This window comes from Anabrus simplex, chromosome 1 (assembly GCF_040414725.1).
Source record: "Anabrus simplex isolate iqAnaSimp1 chromosome 1, ASM4041472v1, whole genome shotgun sequence".
Taxonomy (NCBI): domain Eukaryota; kingdom Metazoa; phylum Arthropoda; class Insecta; order Orthoptera; family Tettigoniidae; genus Anabrus; species Anabrus simplex.
This window is the reverse complement of record NC_090265.1, coordinates 1,376,237,668-1,376,261,622: the sequence shown is the minus strand read 5'-3', so window position 1 is coordinate 1,376,261,622 and position 23,955 is coordinate 1,376,237,668. Positions and strand designations below refer to the sequence as shown.

Below are 23,955 nucleotides of genomic sequence, written 5' to 3'. Positions count from 1 at the left end.
GAAATTAAATCTATTTGATGAGTTTTGACACAGGAGACAGAGTTTTAGAGAACAGGACAAAAAAATCGCACAAAAGTTGGAGTTTTTCTTGAAGAATTAAGAAGTGATTGTGGTTTATATATTTGGTATTAAATGCCTATACATGTTTATTATTATTATTATTTAAATTTTTATTATTATAATTTAAATTTTTATTATTGTGACTAACGCTGAACCAAATAGTGAGAGTAAATGTATCAGTACATTGGTTTTTTCACGAAGTATATAATAATTATTATAATTATAATTATCTATCGTAAATTAAGTGCAGTTATTTTCTTTTAAGTAGCTGGATACAGCATTTTTTCAAGACATTCATATATATTTTGTAGGAATCATGTTTTTACTGATGCATAAATAGGACATTGGCAGAAATGTAATAACAATTAATTACATAATTAGTTACATAAATTTAGACCGGTGTAAATTACTAGTTGTTGATTCGAATCGTGGTGACTTCGTATGGAATTTTCAGTAGGAGCAGCGCGGCTCGAGAAAAAGGGTAAATGGCTTTAAACCTCCGACCAAGCCAAAAATGGGCCTAGATCCTTCACTTGTGTTAAAGAAACAAACGAGACAAAAGAACAGAAAGAAGTGAAGCCTCACCTTCCGTTTGACACGTTTTGTCTTGTCATGTTCAGGAATGCAGGTATGTAGAGAATTCTTGCAGCATCCGGAACAGCGTTTGACCGTAGCACACCGAGGATAGTAGATCGAAGCAGGTGGCGGATCTGGGAGTTGAACTGTCACTTTCTTAGCACGACACTTCGTTTTGTGATCATTTGATCTCCTGACGATCGTCCGAAGTTGCTTGTTACTTTCAGCTGAGAAAATGAAATACAATATGTTAATCTGTCTAGATTAAAATCCATACATTGTTCATGATAACACTGAATTTGTTTATAGCAGCATTTCTCAACGGGTGTGCTAGGAGATTCTCTAAGGATCTCGTCTTTATGATATCGTTGGTAAAATTAAAATAATTTCACACAATGTATTTTAAAGGAACAAGAGAAAAATATTTAAAAACTTAAATACATTAATTTTACAAGGGATTTGTTGGTATACTACTCAATTAAAAGATCTGAGTTCTTAATGAGGAATTTGAACTTATCAATTCTTACAGGAAATATGGGTTCTTGGTGATGCTGAAGACAAATAGCAGTCGGGTACATAATTTTTATATTAGAAGTCGTTAGGAGTCGTATTAAAATATCAGATTATTTTAACTGACCGAAATGCCAAGAACATCTTTTCAAACTGCTGCCACTATAACTAACACAACATTAAACCTTAATTAGCAACTAAATATGAAGGAATCCAATTCATAATTATTTCTAACACTCTTTTCATAACACAGCAGCGCGTGTTTTCATTGTCAATATAGAAACAAGAAACTACTTCGAGTTTGTTGCCAAGATAACAACTTCAGAGCATTAATGGTACCAATAATAGTGGCTTTAGGGCCTACAGCTGAAAATATTCGAGGAACGGTGTCCTTGGGTTTGAAATAAGACACTATGTCAGACAGAACCTACTTTGAAGGAATGTGGAAATATCATCGGGAAACTACACTCCGAATAGTAAAATATATATGGGTGGAACAGGTGAAAGATCGTCCCGCTGGATTTCCGTGACAACGTCGTGCAACGAAAGTTTGACTTCGGGTGAAATGAAATACACCGGGAAGGACTGGGTTCGATTCCCCGTCAGGAAGTTGAAAAATTTAAGAAACGAGATTTCCACTTCCGGAGGTGCACGTGGCCCTGAGGTTCACTCAGCCTACACCAAAAACGAGTACCAGGTTGATTCCTGGGGGCAAAGGCGGCCGGGCGTATAGCTAACCACTATACCCCACCAAGTGCCGAGGTTACGGATAGTGGAAGCCTTTACTTTCCACCCCCCCCCCCCCCAAGGGCTTTCATGGCCTGTACGGAAATGACTTGGCTTCTTGAAATGAAATACAATAATAACTACTTTTTAAAATGTTTTTCGGAGACTACGAGGTCCGGAGTATTGTCACCCGGGAGTTATTTTACATGCCGATAGATCTACTGACACGAGAATGGCTTAGGCCCTATCTGAGCTTATTCAAATACCATCGGACCTAGCCAGGATCGAATCTACCAGCCTGGAGTCAGCCCGGTGAAATGAAAAACACGTTAGATAGTCAATTCAATACAATTTGATTTCTAAGTTTCCAATTATTACAATAAGTGATGAATGGCATCGTAGTGGACAAAATGTTCCTTGCGCACGTAAGTTCGATGGTAGTGTTGCTTATTAATGAACTAACTTATCTGGCTGGTCGTCTAGCGACACAGGTGGCTAATTATATAGCCCGAACATGTGTGAACAGTACCACTCCTTATCATTCCGAACCAATATCCTTAGTATCGTATTATAAAGCATGGCTCAGGAAAGACGTAGGTATTTACAAGTAAAGCCCTTCCAGCCGCTTCAGAAGATGTAGGTTAGAATTGTAATACCCCGGTTCAGGTGTAATCGCTTCTGCGCCTACAATCCATCTTATACTATTGCAAATGCATTACTATATATATAAGATGCTTTCTCTGCTTTTCTTTAAATATTCAATTTACAGTATTTACGAACTAGCTACTCATATCGGCTTCGCATGGGAACAATTTTGAATTTATGTCGATAGGCCTCATAAGATTTCCTTGTAGACTACATTAATTATTTTCCTCCTGATGTACGTACATAATTCGGTGCGACGATTAACCAAGGCCCTTCCAGCCGCTTACGTGTCAGCTCACTCCCATGAAATATTTAAACCAGGGCCTCTCAAACGCTCAAAATCTCACGCGTGCAAACAGCGGCGTAGAGTTGCTGTGCACAGTGCATTGGTCCCGCTCGGCTCGGCTCGGACCAACGTTCGTCACTGGGATACTCGGCTAAGCTCGGCTCAGCTCAGCTCGGATTTGGAGCTACGGAGCAAGTGACGAAGAGGGGGACAGGGGGAGCGAGCGAGACAGGCGCGGGGAAAGAGAGAGACAGCGCTATTGCTCCAAATCGACGAGTGGTGGTCTGCACTCTAGGGATGGGCTGCGAACGGAGTCGCGAAGAGTCGAGACTGCTACCTCTGGAACCGACACTCTCGACTCCAGTGTCGACTTCACTGAGACTATTGTCGGAACTGCTTGGAATTATAGTTCCCCGTTCCTCCCTTGGTAACTTGTGATACGATGAATACAAGATGATTATTAGCCAGCAAACATGAAATATTGTTTCGGGATTTTATCATCGTTAGTGTTAATGTTGTAGGTTTATTTTGGCGACGATGATAATGATGACGATAATAGTAGTGGTAATAATAATCTGACAGTATCCTTTTACATAATCGCCAATATTGACTTCAACGAGTTCAGCTCCGCGGTGTAGAGGGCAACGCGTCCGCCTGTCACGCGGCAATCCCGGGTTCGATTCTCGGCCGGGTTAGATCATTAATTGTAAATGATTAATACCCCTGGTCTAGGGCGTAAAACAGAAAAAAAGAAGCGAGTACTTACAGTATGATTTTACAACAAATATTTTACCATACATTGTGCGTCATAATAGCCGCCTCCGCAGTCTAGGGAGGCCCCGGGATCGATTCCGGCCAGGTCAGGGATTTTTACCTGTATCTCAGGTTTCGTGATAACGGTGAGGTAGGGACCGAGTCTAGAAAGCTAAGAATAACGGTTGAGAGGATTCGTCGTGCTGAACACACGTCACCTCGTAATCTACTGGCCTTCGAGCTGGGCAGAGGTCACTTGGTAGGCCAAGGCCTACCAGGGCTGTCGCGAAAAGGGCCTTTTGTGTATACTACTACTACTACTACTACTACTAATAATAATAATAATAATAATAATAATAATAATAATAATATATTCTGACAGAATAATCTTCAATAATCGCCAACGTGAACTTGAAATACATAATACCGAGCTCGATAGCTGCAGTCGCTTAAGTGCGGCCAGTATCCAGTAATCGGGAGATAGTGGGTTCGAGTCCCACTGTCGGCAGCCTTGAAGATGGTTTTCCGTGGTTTCCCATTTTCACACCAGGCAAATGCCGGGGCTGTACCATAATTAAGGCCACGGCCGCTTCCTTCCAACTCCTAGGCCTTTCCTATCCCTATCAGTGTCAGTGCGACGTAAAGCAAAAAAAAAAACATAATACAAACAACTTTCATGTACTAATGGAATATTACAACAAATGTTTCAACAATTGTTTTTTTTAATAATATTATTAATGTATTATGACAGAATCGTAAGTAATCCCCAATATGAAATTCAATTACATAATAACAAAACACCGGCAAGCGTATTACGTATGACAACAATTTCTTATCAGTTAATGCTTATAATAATAATAATAATAATAATAATAATAATAATAATAATAATAATAATAATAATAATAATAATAATAATAATAATAATAATAATAATAATAATTGTACCGGGCGGTACACCTCCACGCCACTAGTTCAAATATTGCGCCAATGGAAACTCCTCTACAGGAGAAAGCCTGAACGTTAAAAAACCACGGCCGACTTGATGCGTCGCTCTAGCTAGCTCCTTACCGGCCTCGACAATCGGGTCCACGTACTGTAATCGGAGTAGTTACACAACTCGACACGTGGCGCTGGCGGCCGACCTATTTGCGGTAGAAATGCATACTTATTTATGGAAAATATATTGACTTTGGTTGCCGATTTATCGTAATTTAGAGCTATGGAGAATATTACATGGGTTAATACTGTTAAAATGATTAATCTTAAAGGTTACTTTCGTTGATATTTGCCAAAATGATGTCGTGAAATGAAACTGCGGGGAGATGACTTAGTCCAGCTGACGTTCTGATATTGACTCTGATTGCCGATGTATCTTAATTTAGGGAATAAAATAGTATGTTACATTGACTAATGTTGTTAAAATGATTAATCCTAAAGGCTACTTTCATTGATATGTGCCAAAACAACGTCGTGAAATGAAACTGCGGAGGATGGAGTAGTCCAACTGACGTTCCTTAATTGTGAGGAATAATAGTAATCGTTTTTATTATCATGGCATTTAGATACATAGCAGAACTTACCACAATGCTTTTGTCTTCTGATGTTAATATCGAGATTAAGAGTCATCGTTCAATTAGAGTTTTAAAATTCTTCAAGCGCTGCTCTCAGGAAGGGGGCTGGACAAAACATAAGAGTCTTACTTTTTCCATATTCGTTGTATGCAGAACATAAATATTTTGACTTAAACATGTTTAAATGTTAATTTCAATATATATATAGTTTCAGATTACATTTCGTTCATACCTTTCACTAGAATATTAAATACCGTGCAAGCAGGCCATGCTAAATTCAGAAAATAAATTTTACTTGAAATGCAGTAGGGTGGAACAAGTTGGCCGCGCGGCGTGGAGCTGTGAGCTTGCATCCGTGAGATAGTGGGTTCGAACCCCACTGTCGGCAGCTCTGGAAACGGTTTTCCGTGGTTTCCCATTTTCACATCAGGCTGTACCTCAATTAAGGCCACGGCCGATTCCTTCCCACTGCTAGCCCTTTCCTATTACACCGGCGTCATAAGACCTATCTGTGTCGGTGCGACGTAAAACAAATAGCAAAAGAAGAAGAATTTTAAATAAAAATTCAGTGAGAGAAAAGTATTTTGAGTAAATAAAATGTAAACTGTTCTCTGCTCGATGATGATGATGATGATGCTTGTTGTCTAAAGGGGCCTAACATCTAGGTCATCGGCCCCATTGCTCAGGTAACAACACTTCATACGCTGGCCCTACCGTCATAGCAGTAGTGATTCTTACTTGTCAATGTTTAAATGTTAAAGTTCAGATTATCTTGAACAAAAATGTGTTGTGTTGCTGTCATATGGCAAATACGACACCGCCTAAAGGATTATTCTATGAAAGAAAATTCATGGGTAAAAATGATTAGCGGCCACTCACGGAGGCCCGGGTTCGATTCCTGGCCCTGCCACGAAATTTCAAAAGTGGTACGAAGGCTGGAACGGGGTCCACTCAGCCTTGGGAGGTCAACTGTGTAGAGGGTGGTATCGATTCCCACCTCAGGCATATTCGAAGTGGTTTCCCATAGTTTCCCACTTCTCCTTCAAGCAAATGCCTGGATGGTAACTAACTTAAGGCCACGGCTGATGCCTTCCCTCTTCCTTGGATATGCCTTCCAATCTTCCCATCCCCGACACAAGGCCCCTGTTCAGCATAGAAGTTGCGGCCGCCTAGGCGAGGTACTGGTCATCCTTCCCAGTTGTATCCCCCGACCCGCAGTCTCACGCTCCACGATACTACCCTTGAGGTGGTAGAGGTGGGATCCCTCACTGAGTCCGAGAGAAAAGCCAACGCTGGAGGGGTAAACAGAGTAAGAAAAGAGAAAGAAAGAACGAAGGTAAATACCCGACATAGAAACGGAAAACTAAGACGTAGTTTTGTCCTGGTCTACAGAGAATTCGTAAAATGATAGTGTCCCTTTGCTTTTTTTTCCTGTTCGGAATACAAAAAAGGCACACAGCAGTATATATTCGAATATTTCCTAACGCAGTTAAAGAAAAGCAAATCAACACACCATTAAAAAACGAATTAGCACATAAATTAAAATCCTTGTTCAGGACGAAGTTACAGCGAGAAATCACTTTGTTCTTGTTTCCATAAAATTTCTGCTCGAAGTACGAAAAGGTGCACAAGAATGTCTCAAATTCCAAGATTTGTAAACACAATTTAAAAAAATATAATCACCACACTACACAATAAAAAATAAACTCACTAGCGCATAACTATCAGATTTCATTATCAAGCCAACAAGCACCTCATTGCGAACACATTGCTAACATTTACGACAGCAAAACCAAAAAATAAAACTGGAAATGCGGCAATTTGCGGTATACATCATCCTGTCAATGGGTAGTAGGCCAGCGCTCTAGCGGCATTATGGTGAAACTTTCCAATTACAGCTTTATGCTGGGCTTCACAAGCGATTGTCAAGGCCGGTATAAGGAGCGCAGCGAGGTATCCAGTCGGCCGTGTAAAAAAACTGTATTAACTCAACAGTTTCTCCGAAGATGGCTCTGTGTGAATTTTGATGTGTTTTGTTTGTCATTGATCAAGAAGTGCGGACGTTCTCTACCAGATGTCTCTACAAAAAACTATGATCATGCACTCTGGTGCAAAGGAATGAACCTTCTTGAAGAAATTTTGTATTCTAAAGTTGTTGTCTTTACTAAATTTTGTTCTTTTATTTTTGGGTTGGCAATATTAATCCTTCCTTCCACCAGGTTTGAACTTAGCCAATCCCGAATTTCTTTAATTAATTCTCAGCCAATCATGTATGTCTTCTTCGATATGGATTTGTAGCTCTAAGCTATCCAATAAAGTTGAGGGGGTGTGTCTACTCATTCTTGAAAGATCTCGAATTTTCCACGAGGGTATAAAAACTGCTGATTTTCTTGTCTCCGGGCCACTAGTATAACATCTAACTCAGTGTGTGAATGTGTAGCAGGGGGCGGGAAGCGCCTCGTTCTTCAGGCAGCAGTTCTTCTTCAAGGTAATGGCCTCTTAACATCTTTTTTTTTTTTGCTAGCTCAGCAGTCTAACTCTCGGGGAAGGTTCGAAACCTTTAATATGTAACCTACCACTTTAAAATGTAAATTCCTTTTCAGTCTATGTAAAAACTACAAATCTCTTTTACTGTAAAGAGGGGATAGAGAGTGCTTTACCCTCTCGAGCTCCCCTTCATTTTGAAATTGAGGTGACTACGTTTTCATAACCGTTTCTACGCTTCCTTAATGTGTTAAGTTTCCTCATACGAGTAACCTCAATAGATTGGGATTAGCCCCTGTATTATCGGCCTAGTGCCTCTTAGGTTTTAATATGTGTATTTAGGAGTGCAAGTTCTCGCCTCCATTCCCCTTGTATTTAGGGCCGTTTAAATTAATCTATTTTTTATATTTTAGAATGGGTACAAGTTGCCCCTGTTTATTTATAAGTATGCCTTAAGGGCAGTTGAGTGTAAGGTCTGCTTATGGCCTCCTGATAGGCTTGAACTATTGAGAGCAGGTCTGCTCTTTCCTAAATTTGATCTCTGTGTGCCTCTAGGAGGCTTAACATTGTAATTAGGAGCAAGTGCTCCTTGGCATGATGGGGTTTTCTGCCCCTTTGTTCAATTTTGTACCTTGGTAAAGTTGGGCTAATAGCTCAAGGATTGTGACTGTGGGGCTAGAAGCCCAAAACCTTGTAAAAAAAACCCCTGAACGGGTAAAATTATTTTGTACCTGCCTTTCGTTGTTATTTCACCTAGTGGAAATTGTTAAATGTTGTTATCTGTTATTTGTTGATTTTGGATAGATAATATAACCTTTGTTAAAGTTTTAAATTAACTTTAATTTTGTAGTTGAGACCTATTCCAGCCCGCACCTTCTTTCACCTCTGACTACCACGGATATCTCCGTAATAATAATAATAATAATAATAATAATAATAATAATAATAATAATAATAATAATAATAATAATAATAATAATAATAATAATGCGTCCGCCTCTGTGGTGTAGTGGTTAGCGTGATTAGCTGTCACCCCCGGAGGCCCGGGTTCGATTCCCGGCTCTGCCACAAAATTTGAAAAGTGGTATGAGGGCTGGAACGGGGTCCACTCAGCCTCGGGATGTCAACTGAGTAGAGGTGGGTTCGATTCCCACCTCAGCCATCCTGGAAGTGGTTTTCCGTGGTTTTCCACTTCTCCTCCAGGCGAATGCCGGGATGGTACCTAACATAAGGCCACGGCCGCTTCCTTCCCTCTTCCTTGCCTATCCCTTCCAGTCTTCCCATCCCTCCACAAGGCCCCTGTTCAGCATAGCAGGTGAGGCCGCCTGGGCGAGGTACTGGTCATTCTCCCCAGTTGTATCCCCGACCAAGAGTCTGAAGCTCCAGGACACTGCCCTTGAGGCGGTAGAGGTGGGATCCCTCGCTGTGTCCGAGGGAAAAGCCGACCCTGGAGGGTAAACAGATGATGATGATGATGATAATAATGCACCAAGACTTAACGTGGTCCTTGAATTATAATAAAAACCTACAACCTGTTTTCCAGTCAGTGAATGAAGTCCCCATCCTGCGGCGAGGACAGGAATCTCACTCCTCTGGGGCAATGATGAATGACTGACAGATGAAATGAAATGATGTTGGAGTGTGTTGCTAGAATAAGAGATGACAGATCGAGCTCGATAGCTGCAGTCGCTTAAGTGCGGCCAGTATCCAGTAATCGGGAGATAGTAGGTTCGAGCCCCACTGTCGGCAGCCCTGAAGATGTTTTCCGTGGTTTCCTATTTTCACACCAGGCAAATGCCGGGGCTGTACCTTAATTAAGGCCACGGCCACTTTCTTCCAATTCCTAGGCCTTTCCTATCCCATCGTCGCCGTAAGACGTATCTGTTTCGGTGCGACGTAAAGCAAATAGCGAAAAGATGACAGGGAAAACCGGAGTACCTGGAGAAAAACATATCTCACGTGGAGTGACCGGGATTTGAACCACGGAATCCAGCGGTGGGAGGCCAACGCGTTGCCGCCTGAGTCACGGAGGCTTTTAATGGTTTAACCTATGTTCGAATTATGTTAGAGGATTTACCCATATTAGATTTGTTTTCATCGTTCATGTGCAATTCATAATGATTTTCCAACGATATCTATTTATCAATTTCCTGATCACGACAAATAGAGACGTGAAATTAAATGTCCGTGGTCTGCTATGCCGATGCTTTCTGACTTGACACGTGTAATTTTATTTCAACTACACCATTACGCTCGTCGTCTTCGTTAACGATATCGTACTTCACTCTACAGTATTCTTAAAAAAAACCCAATGGGCAAATGAGCAGCAACATGTATGATTTTTCACGTTATTTTCCGCGCCTCGACACGCAAGCGGCCCCGCAGTGAGAGTCAAGTTCGCTTGGAGTCGAGAGGCTTCATGCGAAGCGAGACCGGTATTCGGAGTCGATGGAGTTCACGCTCTCGATTCCAGGCTTCAGTCGCGCCCATCCCTACTGCACTCTGGTCAACCAAGCGAAATCGTCTTTTGCACCGTGCACAGTGCATGCACCAGGCGCATGCACCCTGAGAGACCCTGATTTAAACCACTACTGCGCTTTCACTAAAACGAGCCGAGCTGAGTGGCTCAGACGGTTAAGGCGCTGGCCTTCTAACCCCGACTTGGCAGGTTCGATCTTGGCTCAGTCCGGTGGTATTTGAAGGTGCTCAGCTACGACAGCCTCGTGTCGGTAGATTTACTGGCACGTAAAAGAACTCCTGCGGGACTAAATTCCGGCACCTCGGCGTCTCCGAAGACCTTAAAAAGTTGTTAGTGGGACGTAAAACAAATACCATTATTATTATCACTAAAACGACAAAAAAGCAGTCATCTCTCTACAGGCCGTGAAGGCTATTGGAGGAGTGGAAGGTAAGGGCTTCCATTTTTCCGTAACTTTGGCACTAAGTGGGACAGAATGGTTAGCCCCACGTTTAAGCTCCTATGAATTAACCTGGTTCTCATTTTTGGTACAGACTGAGTGAACCTCTGATCAATGTGCCGCTCCAGCGACCGTGGCCTTTATTAAGGTACAGCCCCCAAATTTTCCTGGCGTTAAATGGGAAACTACGAAAAGCCATCTTTAGGGCTACCGACAGTGGGATTCGAATCATTCATCTTCCGATTGCAAGCAAACAGCTACAAGGCCCGAACCGTGAAGCCAACTCTTCTTCTTCAACCTCGGTTACGACTTGTCTGCCTGTTACGTCATCAGCCCAGAGGCTGGTTGGATCCTCAAATAGCACCACCAAAGTCTATGCAGTTATAGGGAAACTGCGAAAACCTATGGCAGAGCCCAGATGAGGCAGAGTAGTCAATATAAGGAGTGATGTAGTTTGTTATTGCTTTCCTCACTGGGCCAGAGTTACGACTTAACCGTGGTAAAATGGATAGCTTACCATGGTTATGTTGTATCAAGTCCGGTTTTGAAATTGTTGACGTTTTACTACGATTAAAAGTGAGGGAGCGGTTAAACAAATAACCGAGGCTTTAAGGTCTGCGTACTCAACACAACCTCACCAGTAAATTGCATATTGTGTGTATGGAAAGTGTCGTGATCCGATGCAAAATTTTATCGGTCGTAAGTGAGCGATGTAACCTCACATTGCATGCATCCAAGGTGACGTGATCGTTTCGTTAAAATGGATTTGGCACCAAAAGTCTATGTACAGTATCCTTGAGGGTGATGAACAGAGATAAAGAGACAGGGGCAATCCATTTGAAGATTGGATTGACTCCTCGTTTCAAAACCGGTTTCGGTTGGAGAAGGAAATTGTGACGTCCTTGTTACAAATTAATAGGTGTCCGACTCGAGTTTACTCGTTACGCGATATTTGCATTTTTCTTAGTATCGGACCCCTCCCAATTTTTTCCCCTCTGGTCAGGGTTTAAAGAGGATGGTTGCTTATTTGTACTCCTCTTAAAACAATAATCACTACCTCCACCACCGTTCGCCCTTCCTTTTCCAAGTCGGCTGTTATATATAACCCGAAACCTGCATTAGTAATAAATGTATGTCTAGTGATAACCTAACATAACGAAAAAACATAATTAATCATAGAAATAAGGAGCTGTAATAGAAGATATGGTTAAAATGACTACAATGATTCTGACGAGGAGAAAAATCATTATAACACTTTTTTTATAAAACCAAACCCCATGGCGCAACAACCCCGAAGGGCATGCCTACCAAGCGACCGCTGCTCAGCCCAAAGACCTGCAGATTATGAGGTGTCGTGTGGTCAGCACGACGAATCCTCTCGGCCGTTGTTCTTGGCTTCCTAGACCGGGGCCACCATCTCACCGTCGGACAGCTTCTCAATTATAATCACGTAGGCTGAGTGAACCTCGAACCAGCCCTCAGGTCCAGGTAAAAATCCCTGACCTGGACGGGAATCGAACCGGGGCGTCCGGGAAAGAGACAGACATGCTATCCCTACACTGCGGGGCCGGAAAAAACTGTTTTATAGAAGTGTAAAATAATTTAAATAAATAATATTCGTCCTAGAAATAGTATTTTTTTTATTTTTTAGAATTTGCTTTACGTTGCACCGACGCAGATAGGCCTTATGGCGACGATGGGATAGGAAAGGCATAGGAGTGGTAGGAGTGGGAAGTAAGCGGCCATGGCCTTAATTAAGGTACATCCCCAGCATTTGCCTGGTGCGAAAATGGGAAACCACGGAAAACCATCTTCAGGGCTGCAGACAGTGGGGTTCGAACCATCCATCTCCCGGATGCAAGCTCACGGCTGCGCGCCCTTAACCGCACGGCCAACTCGCCCGGTCGTCCTAGAAATTAAAAAAGAAACAGCTAACGGGCTCCAGACAAAGCCTAAACAACTGGATAAACTAAAGACAAGTGACTGTCGAACTCATCACTGCCTTCTGAATACTGCCTTTAATTACTTCCGAGAGAATAACAGTGAGGAAAAACGAGCTCCAAGAAACCGCGGTTTTAAAACCAAGGAATAGCAACGATGCAACAGGTCACCACGGTAAGAGTTTTACCAAGGTTTCGTAACGCCTGATATTTACCGAGAATGGTGCACTCTGGCATTATACTTCTGAGCTTTTCCCACACCCTGGTGGGATCACGGGTGCGAACTGTGTCGCACATACAGACGTTGCCCCTCTTTTACGGCTGGATGCCCTCCCGTCACCAACCCTGCTAGGAAGGCTGTATTCGCTATTGCGTGTTTTTGTGGTGGTTGGCAGTGTGCAGTGATTTGCGAATTTAATGGATGTGTATTAAAGTGGACACAAACATCTAGTCAGAGAAATTGACGCAATTATTATTCCCGACCCATCCTGGAGTCTAACCCAGGACCCTCTGTACCGAAGGTCGTGTTGCTGATCATTCAGTGAACGTTATACTCGCTGCTACTACCAGAAAATATCTCCATCATTAGACGGAAACAGCAAAATTGTCTTCATTAATTTGGTCCAAGTCCTTACATCCATCAAACCGAGTGCCTGCTCCATCTGCCACTAACATCTTCGACCATGTCGGTTCCTACCTTTAGAGTAATGCCTGTAGAAATAAAAAGTATGAGTCAGGATCATTGTGACAAACGTATACCGAACGATATGAAATAGATGATCTACTGGGCAGTGTTACGGCCTATTGCACGATACTATGACTAGTGCTGTGCCATCTTTAAAAGTGCTTCAAATCTCCCCATACACATATAGGTTTACTATGAAAGACGAGAAGAATTTGCTTTACCTGGCTGTCTCCCACACCACGATCAGAAAGCGGATTGGCACAGCTCCAGTTCTGGAGAAAAAATACGCTGTACGTGAAGGCTGTCTTCGTGGAGAGCACTTACGTAGCAGTGGCCATACGGCTCTCACTTAACAGAGGATAGAATGACGGCCACAGAACTACCAGCTGAATCTGATATTACTTGTACCAGACTCCTCACTGTCAGTTGGTGACATACAGCATTCCTGTAAAGGTATACAAAACTCGATAACAGGTTCAGTTCAGTTTTTGCCTGCTTGTTACCGAGCAAGTTGGCCGTGCGAGTAGGAGCACGCAGCTGTGGCCTTGCATTCGGGAGATAGTGGGTTCGAACCCCACTGTCGGTAGCCCTGAAGATGGTTTACAAACCAGGCAAATGCTGGGGCTGTACCTTAATGAAGGCCACGGCCGCTTCCTTCACATTCTTAACCCTTTCCTAACCCATCGTCGCCATAAGACTTATCTGTGTCGGTGCGACGTAAAGCAACTTGTAAAAAAAAGTCGGTCTGTTTATTTGTTTGTTTTCGTTTGCATGTTTGTTGCATCACGGGGAAGAGCTCAATAAAATTTCTCGAAACTCGGTATTTATGTTCAGAGATAGTCGGATTTTTCACTAGGCTTTATCATCATCATCATCTGTTTACCCTCCAGGGTCGGCTTTTCCCTCGGACACAGCGAGGGATCCTACCTCTACCGCCTCAAGGGCAGTGTCCTGGAGCTTCAGACTCTTGGTCGGGGATACAACTGGGGAGAATGACCAGTACCTCGCCCAAGCGGCCTCACCTGCTATGCTGAACAGGGGCCTTGTGGAGGGATGGGAAGATTGGAAGGGATAGGCAAGGAAGAGGGAAGGAAGCGGCCGTGGCCTTATGTTAGGTACCATCCCGGGATTCGCCTGGAGGAGAAATGGGAAACCACGGAAAACCACTTCCAGGATGGCTGAGGTGGGAATCGAACCCACCTCTACTCAGTTGACCTCCCGAGGCTGAGTGGACCCCGTTCCACCCCTCATACCACTTTTCAAATTTCGTGGCAGAGCCGGGAATCGAACCCGGGCCTCCGGGGGTGGCAGCTAATCACGCTAACCACTACACCACAGAGGCGGACACTAGGCTTTATATTATTTGATTGGAATACAGTGGCGTAGCAATATTAAAGAGTCGAAACGGGAAATATCAGGTTTCTCAGTTAATATTAGCTCTATCGTAAAGCTGTACATACCGGGCGAGTTAGCCGTGCGGTTAGGAGCGCGCACCTATGAGCTTGCATCCTGGAGATAGTGGGTTCGAACCCCACTGTCGGCAGCCCTGAAGATGTTTTTCCGTGGTTTTCCATTTTCAAACCAGGCAAATGCTGGGGCTGTACCTTGAAGGCCACAGCCGCTTCCTTCCCATTCCTAAGCCTTTCCTATCCCAACGTCGCCATAAAACCTATATGTGTCGGTGCGACGCAAAAACAAATAGCAAAAAAAAAAAAAAAAAGCTGTACATAATAAATGTTGTTCTAAAAATAATCCGATCCTTTGTCACATGCTTCTTCACTGTACGAGGTATAATGGAGTTATTCGCGATTATTATATTTTTAACAAACTATCCTGCTAACCCTATGGTTGTGAATTGTCCAATAACCCGCCGGAGCTAGTCATTGCTATGATTCGCTGGAGTTAAAGTATGTTATTTTCGTTGAAATGCTCTCTCCTGGCAAGAGAAGGTAATGTGCAGTTACGCAATGGACAAGACTTACTGTCTTCAAATATTTACTCAATCTAATGGAGAGTTGTTGAGTTTACTGGAACACTCCCTTTCTCTACTTTCCCTCCTAAAATAATACTGTGATGAAACTAAGTAAATATTGACGACAGCCAAACTCCGTCTAAGATGTAGGTGTTATGCAAACACGTAGCCAAAATCTGCTTTTCATTGGAGGGGATGAGTTACTCTCTGGTCCAATGGTTACAGTAGTAAGCAAGGCCCAAATTTTGATGACGTGCCATCTTTTAACTGGTGCATCACAGACATGCTAGCCCACACATAAAACCTGATTACAGAAATGTGTATATTCTAAGTCATTTTTCCAACAATTCTAGGTCATTTTTTATTTTTAGGTCATTCTCTTCAAGTTTGCGCTTTTACTTTGTCATTTTCAGCAATTTTCTTATTAATTTCATACGTTTCATTAATTTTCTTTGTTCGGCGTAATAATAATAATAATAATAATAATAATAATAATAATAATAATAATAATAATAATAATAATAATGTTGATTTTACGTCTCACTAACTACTTTTATGGTTTTCGGAAGCACCGGCTGTTTTGAAATCAACAAATTTGCAGACTAAATTTTTGCTACAAATTCTCTGATGTCTTAGGACTACCTATAGATTCAAGATTTGCTCTGGACACGATCGGCCTGGTCTGAATCCTGCCCGATATTCTCCGATTTGTGTTTCTAATTGTTGTTGTTGTGCACTATCAAGAAGACATCTATATATATAAAATAAGAGTTTTGTCTGTATATTGCTCAGAATTTGAAAAGAATGGTATTTCTGTATCGGTCATGTCCACTGTAACAAAGAAATGCACTTTTTACTTTTCCGTAATGTCTGTCTGTCTGTCTGTCTGTCTGTCTGCCTGCCTGTCTGTCTGTCTGTCTGTATGTACACGCATCACGAGAATACGGCGAAGAGAATTTAATGAAAATCGGTATGTAAAGTCGGGGTATGAACCACTACAATCTAGGCTATAAATAATTTTATTAACGGTGTGAGTGAAATGGTAGTTTAGGGGAAGGACTAAAATTTAATTCTCCAATATTTATATTATTAGTGGTCCTATCGATAAATAATACATAACTAAAGTTATATAGAATTACATTTCCGATCATTTATGTCTTATACATTTTTATCGTACCGGCTATTATAACACAGATATTCATGAATTTGTATTTTTGTTGGCAAGTCCTTATCAACGCCGATCCACGAGAAAATGGGTTTACAGAATTGAAAGAAAATCGGTATAGGACCATAGAGTCGGGGAATAAGAAACTACAGTCTAGGCTATGAACAATGTTATTCACCCTGGATGAAATTGTAGTATTTAATTGTTAAATACCTGTGTTATTGCTCCTATCGAAAATTACTACATAACAAAAGTTATAGAGAATACAATTTCCGGTCATTTGTGTTTTATTCTGTTTTACCGTACCGACTATGGTAAGAGTGGTATTTCAGAGTTGGAAGAAAGCTAAATATGAAGGCCTACAATATCGAAAGCACATAACATTGAGCAACAATAACATTACATTGACCACTGTTCGTTGTGACGTTCTTTGTCTCTTATACTTCTATTCAACTCCGATAGTTGGATTTACTGCTATGTACCAAGTATAACAGCCTGAGTGAATAATGGCGGGAAATGGCTGGGGAGTTAGAAAACTTTCTTCTTTAGCATGCCATTCGTCTGGTTCATACATTTTCTGATACTGCTGGTACGTAACATACTGGTTCATGATAGTATTCCAGCTATTGAATCCCAACTCTGACGCGTTATTTTGAATGAGCAGTGTGCCCACTTAAGGCAGAGGCTCACTTAGTAGTAGTAGTAGTAGTAGTAGTATGACCTGGTCTAGAACTACCGTTTAGGCCTATTCCAAATTATAGCACCACAATTCACTAAATAACTCAAAATTCAAACCGGAAAAGAGCTTTTTCTTAAGAAAAGCTTCTTCCTCTTCACTTTTATTAAATTATACATTCATTTTATTCCAAATAGCAGTGAAGAGGGGGTTTCTGCTCTGACTTGGAGGAAAATTTGCCTCCAAGTCAGATAGATTTTTCCGCTGCCAGTCTATTGAATTGAGATTTTCCGACTCATCGCGTACGGTACTCCTAGGAAACAGATCAGTAAAAAGACATAGTTTTTGCCCTGGGACTCTCCACTATTCGTCTCCCCGCCCCCGAAAAAAGACGAAGAGTGTTCACGGATCACGGCTGTCTGCGGCTTGGTCATCCAGCTCTGGAACTTTGGACTGTCAGATCAGCAGCGTTCGTTAAAAGAGAGAAAATGTGTGTTTCTCATTTGATAGACTATTTCGTATGAAAGCATTGGTTTTAATCGTGCCATTCCTACTGACGTCATTGTAATGACCTGTGTTCATTTCAGTTGGTGATGGTGGTGGCGATTATTGACTTAAGAGGAAGTACAACTAGGCAACCATCCTCTATATATCACTAATTAGAGAGAAAAAAATGGAAGGGGTCCGACACTTCGAAAAATTAAGGTATCGGCCAAAGGAAGACAGGGGCTACGAAGGGCGTGAAAATGAAAGACTCCCTTGGCCTCCATACGTAATACCGTCGGGGTCCGAAAAGAACAAGAGTGACCAAGGGCGGTCGGATATGATAGATGAAAGGGAGGAGCCTGGCACAAGTAAGTGGAAGAAATGCTAGGACTCAGCTGAGGGCCCCGTGTTTGCCAACCCACGCTCCAAAGTTCAGAGCCCTTGGGGCCCCTCTTTGTCGCCTTTTACGACAGGCAGGGGATACCTTGGGTGTTATTCTACCACCCCCACCCAAAGGGGGAAGTTCATTTCAATTGAGAAAACCACTAAGGTAGTCTTTCTGAGGATGTAAAAAGACAGGTGGGCTGTGAGTGTCTGATATTATAATGAAACCTCCCCAACCTGATTGTGACTGATGGTAGGCAAGAGGGCCTACCTTTACAATGAAAGTGCCCTAACCCAGTTTTCATATGAGAAAAGACGTTTGGTGAATTCCCAGTCGCATTTCTAGGGTAACGTTAAGAGCTATGCAATTTAATACAATCTTGCTCACAACGTGTACACTACCTACCTAGAATTCTGTTCACAATGTGGAATTCCATAGTGAAGCACGGGTACATCAGCTAGTTGGGATATAATTTTGTATGCAGCCTATACCAGTGAGATTCCTTTGTAGATGTTTGCATCTGTTCTGTCTCCCTTCTTATGTAACGGGTGAATTATTGTATTTTTTCAGTCTTCTGGGATTTGCTCCGTTTGCCAAATGTCATGAATGATTTTTGTGATTTCTTTTATGGTGTTTAGGCCTGCTGATTTGAAGATTTCAGCTATGATTCCATATTCACCTCATGCTTTATTGTTTCTAAATCTTTTGATCTGTCTTGCGATTTCTTCTTTTAGTGGTAATAAATATGGATTAGTATTTTCAGGTTCTTGTGGAGAAAATCTTTGTGTTGGTTACGGACAGTTCAGTAATTCTTTAAAATATCTGGCGAGTTCCTCGCTGTTTTCTTGGTTTTTCAGTGCCAACTTTCCATGTTCGTTCTTGAAGCAGAGACTTTGTTGTTGATACCCTGCAAGCTTAGTTTTGAAGTACTAATAGAAATTCCGTGTGTTGTTTCTTTCAACGTCTTTCTCGATTTCCTTTTGGTCTCTCTGATCAATTGAGCTGTCTCTTTCCTCACTGTCAGGAATGCTTTTTAGTTATTTTCTGTCTTTTTGCTGTTCCTGTTGTTGTATGTCTTCTGTCGAGATTGGATTCCTTGCTCACATTCCTCATTCTACCAAGTGTGTATCTCCCTTTTCTGCAGAGGGATCAGTGTTTGTGCTGTTGTAATCAGTTTGATTTTGAATTGTTGCCAATTTGTTTGTCTCCTTTCTCTCTAGTTCTCCTGTGAGAGATGGTTGGATCCTTGTGGGATCATATTTTGGGACTAGTGGCTTCTTCTTTTTTTTTTTTTTTTTTTTTTTTTTTGTGAGTCTCTGAGGTTTCAACTGTAGTTTGATTTTTGTCAGGTAATGATCTGAGACTATGTTTACACCCCTTCTGTCTTGAACATTCATGACTTCTCTGTGGTTATTAAGAGTGCTACATGGTCAATTTGGAATTCGCCAGTCTTGCTTCGCTCGCCAAGGTATCTACACGTATCCACCTTGCGCTTGTGAATCTTAGTGGGCCGTGCATCTTGTGTTTCCGGTTCATTTCAGTAGTGACTTTCTTTCGTTTGCGATACTAAATCATCATCATCATCATCTGTTTACCCTCCAGGTTCGGTTTTTCCCTCGGACTTAGCGAGGGATCCCACCTCTACCGCCTCAAGGGCAGTGTCCTGGAGCTTCAGACTCTTGGTCAGGGGATACAACTGGGGAGTATGACCAGTACCTCGCCCAGACGGCCTCACCTGCTATGCTGAACAGGGGCCTTGTGGAGGGATGGGAAGATTGGAAGGGATAGGCAAGGAAGAGGGAAGGAAGCGGCCGTGGCCTTAAGTTAGGTACCATCCCGGCATTCGCCTGGAGGAGAAGTGGGAAACCACGGAAAACCACTTCCAGGATGGCTGAGGTGGGAATCGAACCCACCTCTACTCAGTTGACCTCCCGAGGCTGAGTGGACCCCGTTCCAGCCCTCGTGCCACTTTTCAAATTTCGTGGCAGAGCCGGGAATCGAACCCGGGCCTCCGGGGGTGGCAGCTAATCACGCTAACCACTACACCACAGAGGCGGACTGCGATACTAAACACTGTCTCGAACAATGAATGGCCCGCCCTTGGGGAAGGTCATTTATTCTGCTATTCATACAAGCAACGATGTGCCGCAGTTGCTGGTAACATCAATTGAAGGGTTGGATGCAAGAACCAGGCAGCTCCATATTTCTAACTTTTCAGGAACAAAAAAAAAAGTATAAAATAATTATGAATGATGGTATAAATATTTTTTTCTGTCAGTATGTTAATTATGACCTCCTCGATACATTTAGTCTGTATTGTAGCAGAATTTTCAATTTTCTTGTCTTTTATAGCAATAAATTAATTTTGGAGCCACCTGGTTCTTGCATAGAAAATGTTTAATTCAATGATTTCTGTAGTTTTACTTACCAAAAACTGTATTTTTGCAAAATAAATGACAGTATTTCAATATGCAAACACTTCGTAATAAGTCACAGAAATTTTAAGAACCCTGAATATTAAGTGTATCCACTATTGCAGTATGACAATTGATGTTATTCACTTCCAGATGAGGTGTTCACATTATTTTCTCTTGAATGGCTGGTTATGTTGTTGTAATACCACTTGTCAGTGGGAGGTACATAGCGTTCGGCCAGTGCCATTACATCCCGAAATTTTGCTTCCTTGATGTGCAGGGCTTCTGGATACAGTTTCTGAGTCGCGTGAGGAAACTTTGGAGTACCGGTACTGTTCTTTTTCAAGAGAGGAAACTCTTGTAGAGAAAAACCTGATGCATTCATTGAACATTTAACAGTTCCACAAAATTCTTCACTATGAATAAACAACCGATATTTTGAAGTGGAGAACTTCTCTTTACCTACACCACTAACATTCCTCTTGAAGGATTCTTCAAAAGTACCTTTATAGTCTAGAAGGCTGTCTCTCTCAATTTGTTTGACAACAAATTTTGAGCTTGACCCTCTTATGAGGTTCACGTAGTCATTAGGAATATACCGTCTTTCTCTCTTCCGTTTTACTTTTTCTACTATTCCAAAGCTTCGGCGCCAGTGACGATGCACTGAACTAAAATCGATAGGAGAACCAAGTGGCTCCTGGAACTGCCTTGTTCTTGCATTAAAATCATGATGTGGCTCCTTTCCTTTTCTATCGCCAATGGAAGTCATTAGAGTTGCATGGTTCTTGCATAGAAATGTGCGCCTATTTGTTTACATTCGATATATATGAAAATGTCCATTTTGACGAAAAGTGGAGCTGCCTGGTTCTTGCATCCAACCCTTCAACTGCGTTAACCAACCCTGTGGCCAACCAATCGTCCAACGGCCAGAGGAGAAGCATTATGCGCATAAAACATCTGACTCAATTGTGAACATGGAAGCGTCGATGTTACAACCCAAACTCAATACACAAGACTTCACTTCACATCAGTGTCAACCACTGTCAGCAGGAGGCAATTCTCCCGTCGCAGACCATCAGTATCCATCAATGGGGATCACAGGTTTCAAGTATACTGCAACACAACTATTATCAACAATTTCAGGCAACGATTTAATATCTGATTTCAATAGTATTTCTGAATTTCAACCGAAACGTTTTCACCGAATGACTGTGATAATAATAGTGACAGTGTTGGTAACATGATGATGGAATCTGGTAGTGTTCTCGAAAGGACCAATCGTTCGGACTTGGCAATGAACACTCCTAACGCAGTAACCCCGCCCGCAGATTCTTCGAGAACCTCAGAAATTCCACCCTCACGCAGTTGATAACTGATATAATAGATCAGACAAAGGACCTTTTTATGTTTATATAGAAGTAGTGGGCCGCACAATTGGTAATTTGAACCCTATGACACTCGGGAAAATGATATTTAATTAGGCTATAGTACGCAAACCGGACACTGTAAATATAAACTCTGTAGGAAAAAATACACTACGCATCAGGCGCAGTGCGAATCATTTAGTTGAGTCTGCCTATTTCAAGCAAAATAATCTGTAAGTCTACATACCTCACCGTACCATTCATAGGAAAGGAATGTTGACATTTCTCTCAGCAAAGTGGAAATCGTAAGTGGGATTTACAGTGAATTCCCGGAAACACGCGTAAAGCGATTCACAAAATAAACCTCGTCTAAGGAAATTAGGGCAATTCCAGTCTATCTAGTTACATTTCGCTTGCAGCGCCTGCCTGAAGCTGTTTACATCCACGGAACGCTCTGTGCTGTTCTCCCGTCCCGAACGACGCGTCTTCATACCGTCCGATAACTTTATGGTCTTATGTAGCGAAAATATTCGAACGGCTTCTGAAACTCCGTATAGAATGGTGGGTGGAGGACTTCAATATTTTGCCAACTTCTCAATATGGTTTCCGGAAATAAAAGAGTACTGAGGACAACAGGGGCATATTTGCGATGGATATAGAACAGACTTACTGTATCAATTGACATCTTGTGGCTCTCTCTTTAGACATATATGTCATTATACAGATCCTTATTAACAAACTTCGACTTGTAGGATTTCCTAAAATTTATCTTCGAAGGATTTACACCTTGCTACACTACCGCATCACTTACGTCCAACAAGAAGACAACAATATATTTAGACCACGAATTGCAACACGAGGTTTACCCCAAAGCGCCATTTTAAGTGCACTCCTGTACTCATTGTATGTTGCAGACCTGGACCACATCTTCACTCCAAATATTAAGATTCTCCAATACGCTGATGACGTTTGCATCTATTCTTCATCTCCCAGCTTTGCGATCGCACGTTTATTAATGTAGAATGCAGCAAGGACACTCTTCAACTGGACTTTACAGACCAGCCTCACACTTTCACCCACCAAATCCTCAGTGGTCATATTCACAAGAAAACGAAAAACATTAAAATCTGATGTTCGTCTTGGCCCGTACACCTTGCCTGTGTGTACATCAGTAAAACGTTTGGCACGAAAGTCTTCAAAAACTTTATGTGACTTCCCCTCTCGGAGAACAATCATCAAATGAGAAATGCAACCATACAAGCTAAGAGCGCCAATCTTTAAGTTGAAGACTTAAAGATAAAAATTTATAATCAAGCTTGGACGGACTCTTATCACAGGGGTGGGGTGATAGTGCACTAATCATTAAGCAGGAGAATTAAAAATCAAAAAGGCTAATTAAGGCAGATTGATTAAAGTGAACTCGAAAAATACTATTTATTATATTTAATATGATTGACGACGGTTTAACGAGAACTGAATTTAAATTAAAAAATGAATTTAACAGAAAATTGAATGACTCTACTTCGCGAAAACTTGCAATATCTTTAACTCGCTTGCTCACCATTTAGTCTTGTTCTGCTGGTCCTCGGGAAGTTTCCATCCTTGTAGCTGGAACATCATCGGTCGTCTTTGAGATCTCTTCATCTGCAGCTAAGTACCATTCCTGCCTTGCCAATTGCACCCACCACTAATTGGAAGATGACTTCAAAACTAACACTCCCTATTATGCTCTATCCCATATATTGGAGATAAGCCCTAAGTCATAGTTAGAAGAACCACCTTGGGTTATATGGAGAGGATACTCAATTAAGAATCCTTCCAACTTTACTGAAAATGTTCTCTGAAGTTTCATTTCTATCTAGATTAAAACTATCTATTGACTTAGACTGGTTCAAACCGGTCTTGTAGCCGTGCTGTACGTAATTCCTGATGAGAGTGGCTATACACCCCTCATTCAGAATTTCTAAGTATCGAGACGAAGAATCAAGTAGATTATCACGTAGAAGATCAAGTAGCGAATGAATACGTAGAATAATGTAGAGAGGTCTCGTAGAAGATCAGAAGAAGAAAGCAAGAGCTCCAACACGCCCTTTTATAACCTTCTCTCGCGCTAATTACAGGTCGCTACACGTGGTCCAATCAGATGACACGTCTCTCCCCACTCCAGATATTAGAGTTGACGGGTCTTAACTATGATATCAACTGTTCTTCTATTCGTCCTTTCACTCAGTATCCATGGCAACATGATGCTCCTTTGAAAATATAGGCGGTGATCAGTTCGAATAATTCTGGTCGAAATACGGTAGCTTACGTTAGTACGCGTGAACACGTGCTCG

The 23,955-nt window shown here is 41.8% G+C and overlaps 1 protein-coding gene across 2 annotated transcripts in view; it reads right to left on the bottom strand.

Annotated features, from left to right (window-relative positions):
- The window catches only part of LOC136878889 (vascular endothelial growth factor A), a 240,282-nt gene that overhangs the window by 64,375 nt on the left and 151,952 nt on the right, over positions 1-23,955 (bottom strand). For both annotated transcript variants that reach the window (XM_068228991.1, XM_067152474.2), the window contains exon 4: positions 646-863. In XM_068228991.1, the coding sequence (XP_068085092.1) occupies positions 646-863 (218 nt within the window). The remainder of the gene's footprint in view (positions 1-645; positions 864-23,955) is intronic.